General features: G+C 42.7%; 1 protein-coding gene across 23 annotated transcripts; it reads left to right on the top strand.

The window, feature by feature from the left end:
• The first annotated feature begins 2060 nt into the window (after positions 1–2060).
• On the top strand, positions 2061–9795 carry LOC147881823 (pleiotropic drug resistance protein 1-like). Of its 23 annotated transcripts, XM_087401350.1 has the most exons (25): positions 2061–2422; positions 2716–2836; positions 2996–3084; positions 3211–3295; positions 3421–3580; positions 3700–3776; positions 3872–3925; positions 4070–4160; positions 4353–4654; positions 4795–5076; positions 5239–5555; positions 5666–5826; positions 5937–6040; positions 6178–6340; positions 6524–6589; positions 6655–6678; positions 6755–6942; positions 7035–7367; positions 7478–7768; positions 8054–8137; positions 8238–8371; positions 8495–8722; positions 8847–9018; positions 9175–9429; positions 9526–9795. In XM_087401350.1, the coding sequence occupies exons 1-25, from the start codon at positions 2061–2063 to the stop codon at positions 9793–9795; spliced, it is 4413 nt and encodes a 1470-aa protein (XP_087257476.1). The 23 variants fall into 23 exon arrangements, with proteins under 23 accessions (XP_087257476.1, XP_087257481.1, XP_087257478.1 ...); XM_087401355.1 differs by lacking the exon at positions 6655–6678 and having other exon boundaries at positions 6524–6601; positions 6818–6942; XM_087401352.1 differs by lacking the exon at positions 6655–6678 and having other exon boundaries at positions 6524–6611; positions 6789–6942.
• The last annotated feature ends 1826 nt before the right edge of the window (positions 9796–11621 follow it).

Genomic DNA, 11621 nt, shown 5'->3' with positions numbered 1-11621 from the left:
CTAGTGACAGGTGGCAAAGCTGCGACGGCAAAAGGCTACGCGATGAAAAGTGATCAGGCGACATAGGCTAGAGACTGAGTTGCACGAAGTAATGCAGAGATACTGTGTGTTGAGCTATGCGGTGTTCATAATAAATAGATTGTATCTCATTATTATGCCAGTGCGCCTTCATGACGTCAAAAAAAATTTCGACGAGAGCACGGGTCCGCGTAAAATTTAAATATTCACCCAAGAGCACATCGCATCACGGCCCCAAAATGGCCTAAAAAATAGTTCCACGATTGGCTAGACACTCAAGCAAACGTTGACCCATTGTGTAGCGAGATAGATGGCGAAGCTACGTAATGACAGGTGGCAAGGCAAAAGTTTTGTGCTATAGTCAGGACAATGTGGTTGTGCTTGAACTAGCACAGTGGTCAGCACAACAAAAGATTGTGTTGCACAGTGATAGATGGTGAAGCTATGCAATGATAGATGGCAAAGCAAAGGCTGGGTGATGTAGTCAGGCCAAAGGCAGAGCAACAGTCTTTGTGCTCATGAGTAAATGAATATAGCACTTGCCATGTGTCGAGCTCTGTGCTATTGACCATGATAAGATTGTGTCTCATTATCACCCACCAACGCATCGTGTTGTGGTTGCAAAATGGCCTTGAAAATAGTTTTGTGATTGGCTACACCCAAATGACCAAGAGAGCGAGAGAGAGGGAGAGGGGGAGACAGAGGGAGGCAGAGAGAGAGAGAGTGAGAGAGAGAGAGAGAGAGAGAGACTGTGGGCAAGGAATATGCCAATGACGAAGAAAATGCCAAATGCCCTAGAGATTTCAATAAATAGCATGCCTGAAAAGCTTGAGAAGAGGACACTATTAAAATATAAAAAGCATGAAGAAAAACCTGTGAAAAACATTTAAGAATAGCAACATATGAGAAGTTTGAGAAGAGTCATTAAAAAAACATGTTAGAAAAGTTTGAGAACACTTTTGATAAAGAAAGGAATGGTGAGTTTACTAGTGGGCTTGGTTGGGACAAAATGCTCATGCATCTTTACTCTTCCCTTAAAAAAATTTCGTTTGGAATGGGTGTGGTTGCAAGTGAGATTCGACTTCATGTGACTTGGTTGTAGGGAGAGGGTTGGGGTAACACGGAGATAGATGTTACACCTACATGAATAAAAGAAATAATCAAACGCTAGTTAAATAGATTGCCCACTTTCAAAGCATTCAAAAATATTACTCAACTTGTAAAAATTGCTAAGTTGAGCATTGCATTTGATGAGGTGAATGGTGCATTTGCCTAAAAGTTCACACAACTAGCCTCTTGATGGGGTTTGGAGGGCTTCAATGATGCACGTGCAATATTGAAAGAGTTTTGCACGTGCAATGTGTGTGTGTGTGTGTTCGTGTTCTTACCAAATAAAAATGTGTGTCTTGTGTGTGTGTTGGGGGTGGGGAGGGGGGCGGTGGTGGATTGTTTCCCAAGCCTTCATTGATGCACGTGTTGTGAGGAAAACTACTAAGCCCTTTGAAGCTTTTATTGTCAAATGAATAAGGATAATCGGAAAATAAAATCATTTTTTCGATACAAAGTAGAGATATAGACATTTCTTAGCAAATGAAAATGGTTTACAGTACGCTTGCCAGGCAAGGTACTAAAAGGCTTGCGAGGCACGGAACTTTAAAGTATATGTGACTAGTTTTCCGGAGACAGTCACAAAAAGGTCATGTACTTTTGACTAACTGAACTACGACACGAGCAAATTAAGTGGGGGCGTGTTGGGAACCCCAAGGGGGGACGAGCGCGACGTGGCGCGGGGCGACTGGGGGAAACGGAGTCTGGGGATCTAGATGCGAGATTCTGATGCAGGGGTGACGTCATCAACGTCCAAACACTTCAGCTGACACATGAGATCTTTGTCTGTACAACTGTTACCTGTGATATCCGCCATGTCTATATAAATATGGACAGTTGCTCTTTGCTTGTTACATCTCCTCTCCCTCCCTCCCTCTTCTTATATCGCTCATTCTTTCTCTCTTCGACCTCATCCCTCGCCTTCGACAGTACCCATGACTGCAGTCCCCTCCCATGACGATTTCTCTGGTTCCCTCCGCGCCGCCAGCCACCGCCTCTTCGACCCCGACCCCGATTCCAACGTCTTCGCTCGTACCTCCTCCCGCTTCCGCCGCCAGCTCGTCGTCGACCACGAAGAGGCCCTCAAATGGGCTGCCATCCAAAAGCTCCCCACCTATGACCGCCTGCGAACAGGCATCCTCAAGAATGTCTCAGACACCGGGGAGGTGATTCATGCGGAGGTGGACGTAACGAAGCTCGGGCATGCCGAGAGACTTCAGCTACTCGATAAGGTCTTGCGCGTCGCAGATGAAGACAATGAGCGTCTACTTACCAAGCTCAGGAATAGAATCGACCTGTAAGCTGGCTTCTTACTTGTCTGGAGTGGGCAAGATTTAATGCCCCTATGATTCCTGCTATGCTCTAGATTTTAAACTTCCGTCGACGCTGGATGCCCTGCGTGTTCAAAGTACGCCTTAACATCTACGAAGTTTTTTCCTTCAACGATGAAGACGCTTTCGGTCCGTGATGTGTGACCTTGACGAAACGGAAGGCTTAATTTGATTCATGACTAAATGATCACGAACTTCTTCTACTTACTGTTCGTCAGTCCTGCTGAAACTAACCGAGCAAAACTCTTATGTAACGCAGGGTCGGTATCTCTCTTCCAAAAATAGAAGTTCGATTCGAACACCTATCTGTTGAAGCAGATGCGTACGTTGGGAGTAGAGCCCTCCCAACACTATTCAATTATACCGTGAACATGATAGAGGTATATGCTTTCTTGCACGATCTGCCACCACGCTTTTCAAATTTCGACATGAATACTATAGAATTAGTTGACCCCCCAAAGCAAATCAATGTACAGTGTATCGACAGTCATATCACACTGCTTTGCTGACTGTCGGCGTTCTATTTCACTTTCCGTTAGGGGCTCCTCGGCCAAATTCACCTCATACCGACAAGGAAACGAAAATTAACCATTCTCAATGACGTCAGTGGGATTCTGAAGCCTTCCAGGTACGTTCAAGACTACTTCCTTTACTAGCTTGGTGGCAAAAAATCACATTCAACAATGACAGAGAGCCAGCTTCATGTTATTTAAAGCAGGCTGCTTTTGAATAACCTATTCTACTTTTGGAGCAGAATGACGCTGCTCCTAGGGCCTCCAGGTTCTGGAAAAACAACTTTCCTGCTGGCTCTTGCAGGAAAGCTTGACCCTGAACTCCGGGTTAGTACAAATAGCTTTTTGTGATTTTCAGTTGCATACTTTTCAAAATGCTCCAACTTAATTGCAGAGGAAAGCATTTTGTGAGTTCTATAGCTCCAGATGTTTACATGGGAATTTCATTTCAGGTTTCAGGGCAGGTAACCTACAATGGGCATGCATTTTCTGAATTTGTCCCTCAAAGAACATCAGCTTACATCAGTCAGGAAGACAGACAAACCGGTGAAATGACTGTCCGTGAAACACTTGACTTTTCTGGTCGTTGCCAGGGTGTGGGGACAAGATACGGTAAGTATTTCCTTGCTGAGGTGTTGGTGGACTCTTGTAGCCAGGGCTGTCATCACAATTTAAGCATGCAAGCGATACAAACTGTAATTCTTTCCTTAAACAACTGTCTTTTATGGCAGAAATGCTAGTGGAGCTTTCAAGAAGAGAAAAAGAAGCTGGAATAAAACCAGATCCTGATCTTGACGTCTTGATGAAGGTACAATCAAGTTTCTGATTTGGATTATTAGGTTCTCATAGTCAGAGGCATTTGAAATCTAAGCTCCTGACACGTTGAGATGCTGATTTTTATAGGCAGTTTCCATGGAAGGGCTAGAGACCAGTATTGTCACAGACTATGTGATGAAGGTATGGTTTGTACTATGTATGCTTCATACGTGTTTGGCACCAACTCAGACAATCAGAATTATAAATAAGGACCTTTTCCATGCTTCTGGATTTCCTCAAAATTGACATCCTTGTAATCATATGATTACCTATTCCATGTCACAGATTTTGGGCCTTGACATATGTGCGGATACTTTGGTTGGTAATGAGATGCTGCGAGGCATTTCTGGAGGGCAGAAGAAAAGGGTGACAACTGGTAAGCGAATCTAAACACCTCATCAGAAATTCAACATTTTGATTATGGAATCTCAGAAAAGAATTTGGAGAAGTAGATCCTGAAACTAGTATGATCGTTATCCTTTTTTGCATTCAACATATTGAATGAACATGCTGGATTCTTTAAATCTCCATCCCCCATTAAGGCTACTATTCTCTATTTTCCATTTAGGCGAGATGCTAGTGGGACCTGCCAGGGCCTTGTTTATGGATGAAATATCAACTGGACTGGACAGCTCAACAACCTATCAGATTGTGAAATGCTTACGGCAATCTGTGCATCTGCTGGATGGGACGATGGTTGTTTCACTTCTGCAGCCTGCTCCAGAAACGTTTGACCTATTTGATGACGTTATTTTACTTTCTGAAGGCCACATTGTTTATCAAGGACCTAGAGATCTGATTCTTGACTTCTTTGAGGCCATGGGTTTCAAGTGTCCTGAGAGAAAAAACGTGGCAGATTTTTTGCAGGAGGTAATTAAGTCTTTTTCTATTGTGATCAGAAGTAGACAATTCAGAGAGCATATAGACTCCCGTATTGTGTGGAATAGTAGCAAATTTAATGGTTTGAACTTGATCGTTTAGATGACTCTCGATGTTCCCCTCGTATGTAGGTTACTTCAAGGAAGGATCAAGAACAATATTGGGCTAACCGTAACCAGCCATACCGATTCGTCTCCGTAAAAGAGTTCAGAGAAGGTTTCTCCTCTTTCCATGTGGGTGAGCGGATTCAAGAAGATCTGGCAATACCGTTTGATAAAACACTCAGTCATCCGGCATCTCTTTCAATGAAGAAATATGGACTTGACAAGTGGAACTTATTCAAGGCTTGCTTTTGGAGGGAGTTGCTGCTCATGAAGCGGAACAATTTCCTTTATATCTTCAAGACTGTTCAGGTATACTCTTACCTGTTCAATATGGGAAAATTTTAGCAGTTCAATATGGAAAGATAAACAATATGTACGAGGGACCCTTTCTAGATAACGCTTTCTATTATTTAGATAGCGATTGAACCAGTTAGAGATATTATCTGATATGATTGTGCCATCACGTTTCAGATATCGGTGGTATCTTTGATTACAATGACTGTATTTTTTCGAACAAAACTACATCCAGACAACATCACAGATGGAAGTCTATACTTGGGTGCCCTTTTCTTTGGCCTGGTAAACGTAATGTTCAATGGATTTGCTGAGCTTTCGATGGCGGTTGGTCGCCTTCCTGTGTTCTACAAGCAAAGGGATCAACTGTTCTACCCTGCGTGGGCTGCATCGATTCCAACTTTCATCACTAGAATACCTTTATCCATATTGGAATCAGGAATCTGGATTTGTCTCACGTATTATACCATTGGATTCGCTCCTGAAGCCGGCAGGTCTGCAAGAACTTCTACACATTTTGCTGAATGTAAGGCTTGTACTTTTCTGTGGATTCATGTATTACCTGTGGTCAAAATGGTCACTAGCTTGTTTCTCTGCATTTCAGGTTTTTTCGTCAGTTCTTGCTCTTATTTGTGATCTCTCAAATGGCCTATGCACTCTTCCGCTTCCTTGGTGCTGTTGGAAGAAGCATGGTTGTAGCGAATACATTTGGTTCCTTTGCACTAATGGTCGTCTTTGTCCTAGGAGGATTTGTTATATCGAGAGGTATGCAAGCCTTGCTTTCGTTGAGCCTAAGAGTTTTTCTATTTTCAAACCAGACTGAGTTGTTGTCACCTAGAAGAAAACTAATAGTTCAGAACTTTAATGTGTTACAGAAAACATACACAAATGGTGGATTTGGGGATACTGGATCTCACCCATGATGTATGGACAGAACGCACTGGCTGTGAACGAATTTTTAGCACCTCGCTGGAACTTGGTGTGTGAGAATTTCCTTTCTTAAACTATAGGCAGCTTGATGAAACTTGGTTACTTGTTCTTGTGTTTATTTTTTTTGCATTAGAATATGGCATAGTGATGGTCTTCCAAACTGATGACCAGCCTGTCTTTGTTCAGCCTTATAATGATACTACAGTTGCACAAACTGTCGGCAAAGCTGTACTGAAGGAGCGTGGAATTTTTACTGAGGATTATTGGTACTGGCTCAGTATTGGAGTTCTGATTGGATTTACGGTGCTCTTCAATGTCTTGTACACCCTCGCTTTGGCATATTTGAATCGTGAGACTCTACTTCTATTCCTTTATTCAATCTTGCAGGCACAGTACAGAAAGGGACAAAACATTTTAATATACATGCTACTGTGTGTTTCTCGCTCCCAGAGCTGAAGCATCTTTATTAATTACTCCAGCAGTTGTGTCCAAAAAGAGTCTAAGTTTCTGTGACCTGTATCTAATGCTGCAGCTATTGGCCGACCACAAGCCATTATTTCAGAGGAGGCTCTTGAAGAGACACATTTAAATCAGACTGGTGATTCATTGCGTCTATCACAGTCGAGATCAAAGAGGCAGTCTTTCTCAAGCCATGCAAAAGAGCTTACAGAAGGTCTGGACCACCTTGTCCTTGCCCTTCTGTCAGCCGTCTTTAAATCTTTCTTTTCATTCATCTATAAGTAGGCGAATTCTCTTATCTTAGATTGTCTGGATTTGACAGGCATTGAAATACAGAGAAAAAGATCGAGCCATTTGTCTAGTTCAGGTTCTGACCGTGTACAGGCTGTCAATGAAGAAGCTGTGGAAGTTGTAAATAGGGGCATGGTTTTACCTTTTCAGCCATTGGCCATCGCTTTCGATGACATTAACTACTATGTTGATATGCCTTCTGTAAGTTTTTGTGCATCAATTTTATTTGTAAAACTGATTTTCACGAGTCTTGAGCATGGCATTTATAAAGCTGACTTTGTGCTACACTATAGGAAATGAGTCAGCAAGGAGTACCCAAGCCGAGGCTACAACTACTGCGGGGCGTGAGTGGCTCCTTCAGACCAGGCGTTTTGGCAGCTTTGGTTGGCGTCAGTGGTGCTGGAAAAACAACTTTGATGGATGTGTTGGCTGGACGGAAAACAGGGGGGTACATTGAGGGTAATATAACCATATCAGGGTATCGCAAGAATCAGGAAACTTTTGCTCGTATTGCAGGGTACTGTGAACAAAATGATATTCATTCACCGAATGTCACTGTTAAGGAATCTCTTATATATTCTGCATGGCTTCGACTCGCCAAAGAAGTGGATGAACACAAGCGAATGGTAAGAATCACATTTGAAAGCGTGAGAAAAATGTACAGCCAAATACATACTGTATATTTGGTATCATAAGCATAAAGAGTTTTTATTAAAATTTTTGTTATATTCTGCAGATGTTTGTTGATGAGGTTATGGAGCTCGTAGAGCTCAATCCGATTCGGGATGCTATTGTTGGCCTTCCTGGGGTTAATGGTCTCTCAACTGAACAGCGCAAAAGGTTGACTATTGCTGTGGAGCTTGTTGCAAATCCTTCCATCATTTTCATGGATGAGCCAACTTCTGGATTGGATGCACGGGCTGCTGCAATTGTCATGCGAACTGTTCGTAACACCGTGGATACTGGGCGTACTGTGGTCTGCACAATTCACCAGCCTAGCATTGATATATTTGAAGCATTTGATGAGGTATATGAACATGTTTGCATAATTGAGTTCTTCACAGTGCATAGCTTGCTAGGTGGGGACTAAATTTGTAACATCATATACGCAACATAATCCATTGTCTCTGAATACATGGTCATTGGAGTGTAGATTTGGCTCACACATGAAGGATTGGATTGGAATTTTGGGAACATGAGATTGATCACATGAAGTGTTTAAGGCAGAGTTTAAGGTCTCAAGTTCTTCCAAATGGGTCTTGATCTCTTGTGGAGTTTATCCTAACGTAAGTGGCTGTGATCTTGCTTGCAGTTGCTCTTAATGAAGCGTGGAGGGCAAGTAATTTACACTGGGCCTCTCGGCCACCACTCTCACAAACTTGTCGAATACTTTGAGGTAAGCAATATTTAGATCTTGAACAGTATTGAATTTCTGTGAGCATCTGTCCAGTGTCGTGCGAAATCCAGTGCTGACCGTAATCTTACTACCTCCACAGGCAATACCTGGTGTTCCCAAGATTAAGGACGGTTACAATCCAGCAACATGGATGTTGGACATTAGCTCACCAGCAGCCGAGGCTCACCTTGGCGTTGATTTTGCTCAGATATACAAAGACTCACCTCTCTTCCAGTAAGTGCCTCCCCTATTAGATGCGTATGTGACCATGCCACTGTATAGACATTATATTAAGTCTAGAAGAATAAAAGCAATACCTCTGAATCTAAGATTGAGCTCGCTTTTACTCTGTTACAGACGCAACAGAGAACTTATTAAGCAATTGAGTGCACCAGCTCCGGGATCGAAGGACCTGTACTTTCCAACCAAGTACTCTCAGAGCTTTGCAGTGCAGTGTATTGCCTGTCTTTGGAAGCAACACTGGTCATATTGGCGCAATCCAGAATACAATGCTGTGCGGCTTTTCTTCACAACCGTGATCGCAATTTTGTTTGGAACGGTCTTCTGGGACCTTGGTTCCAAAACGTAAGTAGGCTTGCCTTATGTTCAAGTATGGTCGAGCTGTTGCAAGAACCTGTGGCAGAAAGTAGAATGCGCTGTGCCTGTTTGAGATACTTTCTTAGGAGCCTGCTGTGCTTTGTGTACTCAGAACTCAACAGCAAGATATAGCCAATGTCATGGGTGCAATGTATGCGGCTACACTGTTTCTTGGATCGACCAATGCAAACATAATTCAGCCAGTTGTAGATGTTGAAAGAACTGTCTTCTATCGTGAGAAGGCAGCTGGAATGTATTCTCCACTCGCTTATGCTTTTGGACAGGTGCGCTACCTCTAGCTTTGTAATGTTGTCAGACAGCCATAGTATCATCGGTTTGTTGGCATGGTCACGTTCACCCTCTCTCGACCTTTGGAGCATCGACGTTTAACTCTTTCACATCCAGAGATTTGAAATGCCTTCTTAAAAAACTTCATGCAGGTGGTTGTTGAGATCCCCTATAACTTAGTGCAGACTTTTGTCTATGGATTGATAGTTTACTCCATGATGAACTTCCAATGGACAGCGGTCAAGTTTTTTTGGTTCCTCTTCTTTATGTTCTGTTCATTCGTGTACTTTACCTTCTATGGCATGATGATTGTCGCAATCACACCAAACCATTCATTCGCTGCTATCATTTCAGCAGCTTTCTACAGCCTTTGGAATCTCTTCTCGGGCTTCATGATCCCGCAGCCTGTAAGTTCGATCCTTTTCTCTGATGCCTTCAGTTCTGATATTTAGTCTGGAGTTGTCCCCGGAATTTGTTTCTAACAATGCCTGTTGGCATTTCAGAGAATTCCTATTTGGTGGAGATGGTACTACTGGGGTAACCCTGTTTCATGGACATTATATGGTTTAATCACTTCTCAATTAGGGGATCTCGATAGCGTAATTGACGTACCTGGGACTGGGAGGGAGACGGTAACAGAATATCTCCGAGAATATTTTGGTTTCCGCCATGACTTTTTGGGCGCAGTAGCCGGTGTCCACGTGGGCATGGTAATACTATTCGCGTTTGTATTTGCATTCTCCATAAAGTACCTCAACTTCCAAAAGCGGTGAGCTGCAAAATGAATGTTCAACGTCCACAAAAGCAGAGCATTGGATAAAGCCAGACACTTGCTCTGTGTTCCTTCAGTGCAATCTGCATGAGTGCAGCGTGAATGTATGATGTGCAGTGCAACGTAGAACGGCGTATAAATCTGCAAGATCTTGATGTACGATGCATACAGAAATTTGTCCATCAATCCACAATAGATGTTGCACGGTTGGTGGAAAAATTGGATGCTCGCAAGGGAAGATGAGGATGAAATCAGCAAAGAGGGAAGAGGAAAATGAAATCCTCCTCCGCGCATGCACAGAAAAACAACAGATGTGCAAAACATCGCTTGGCATTTAGTACTTGCCAAGTCAATTTTGGCAGCAGCTCATTCTAGTTGCTTGTATAACCATCCACATAGGCACACATTTGACCAACTGCAGGCAAATAAATGCATACACAGAGGAAACATTCTTCCAAAATACTATGCACGATCAACTTCAATACGATTGTAACAATCTAGGATGTATCAGTAAAAGACAGATTTAAACGAAGCCAAACACACACACACACACACACTAACACACAACTCACTCTCTCTCTCTCTCTCTCTCTCTCTCTCTCACACACACACACACACACACGCACACACACACACACTAACACACACACACACACACATTAAAAAAAGAAAAAAATAAATTACACTTTTTCGTGAAATCTCACACACTTTCGCATCCATGTGCACGCACGTGCGTGCGTGTGTGTGTGCACATGCGTGCATGCATGCGTGCGTGCGTGTGTGTGTGCACATGCGTGCATGCATGCGTGCGTGCATGTGTGTGTGTGTGTTTGCGTTCGTGTTCGTGTTCATGTTCAACACCCCATCTCATGGATAAAAAATGGTCTCCCATTTACATTAAAATGACCATTCTCTCTCATGCCATGTCTGTCTTATGCATTATTATATGTATATACTTACAATATGAATACATTCACCTAATAACTATGCACTTAGAAGGAATGAAGCTTGAAAATGAGGGGGCATGCACATAATATACTCATGTGGAGATGTTATGAATTCAATGATGAGCACATTGTACTATCCATAATGACAATGAATTTACATTCAGCCTTTCTTGTTTGTCTTAAGTGGGAAACAAGAGGGAGACAAGCGTCCCTTTAATGTTTTAACTACTTTTTGTTTTATTATAGGGAAAACTACATCAGTTATCTCCAAGCCAATCTTCAATTTTAATGATTTGCATGGATGCGGTGCCAAGTGACAGGTGGCAAAAATGGCAAAAGGCTACATGATGATAAGTGGTCAAGCGGCTCAGGCCAGAGATTTCATTGCACGAAGCAGTGCAGAGATGCATGATGTAGTGTAGAGCTGCCATGTGTCCAGCTATGCGGTGTTCGGAAAAAATAGATTGCGTCTCATTATTACGCCAGTGCACCATCATGACGTCGCGAAAATTTTCAACGAGAGCACGGGTTCGCTCAAATTCAAATATTCACCCAGGGTGTCGTGGCCCCAAAATGGCCCCAAAAATAGTTTCGCGATTGGCTACACCCAAGCAAATGTTGACCCATGGGCATGAGGATGTGTATATGTGCTTATGATGGTACTAATGCGAGTAATGAGCAGTTGATATGTATCCTTGAGATGATATGTAGCATTTTGTTATGGTCATGGACATGAGTATGAGGATGTGTAAATGTGCTTGTGGTGGTACTAGTGGGCAATGATATTTAATATTGAGATGATGGCGCTGATTCTTGGTGTAATAATGAGGTGCAATCTATCATTCTAAACACCGCCACAGTGCAGTCTTTAGCTTTTGAC

This window comes from Dipteris shenzhenensis, chromosome 30 (genome assembly GCF_047967505.1).
Source record: "Dipteris shenzhenensis isolate YYH24624 ecotype China chromosome 30, Dip_SZ_1.0, whole genome shotgun sequence".
Taxonomy (NCBI): domain Eukaryota; kingdom Viridiplantae; phylum Streptophyta; class Polypodiopsida; order Gleicheniales; family Dipteridaceae; genus Dipteris; species Dipteris shenzhenensis.
This window is presented reverse-complemented; position numbering and strand designations above follow the sequence as displayed.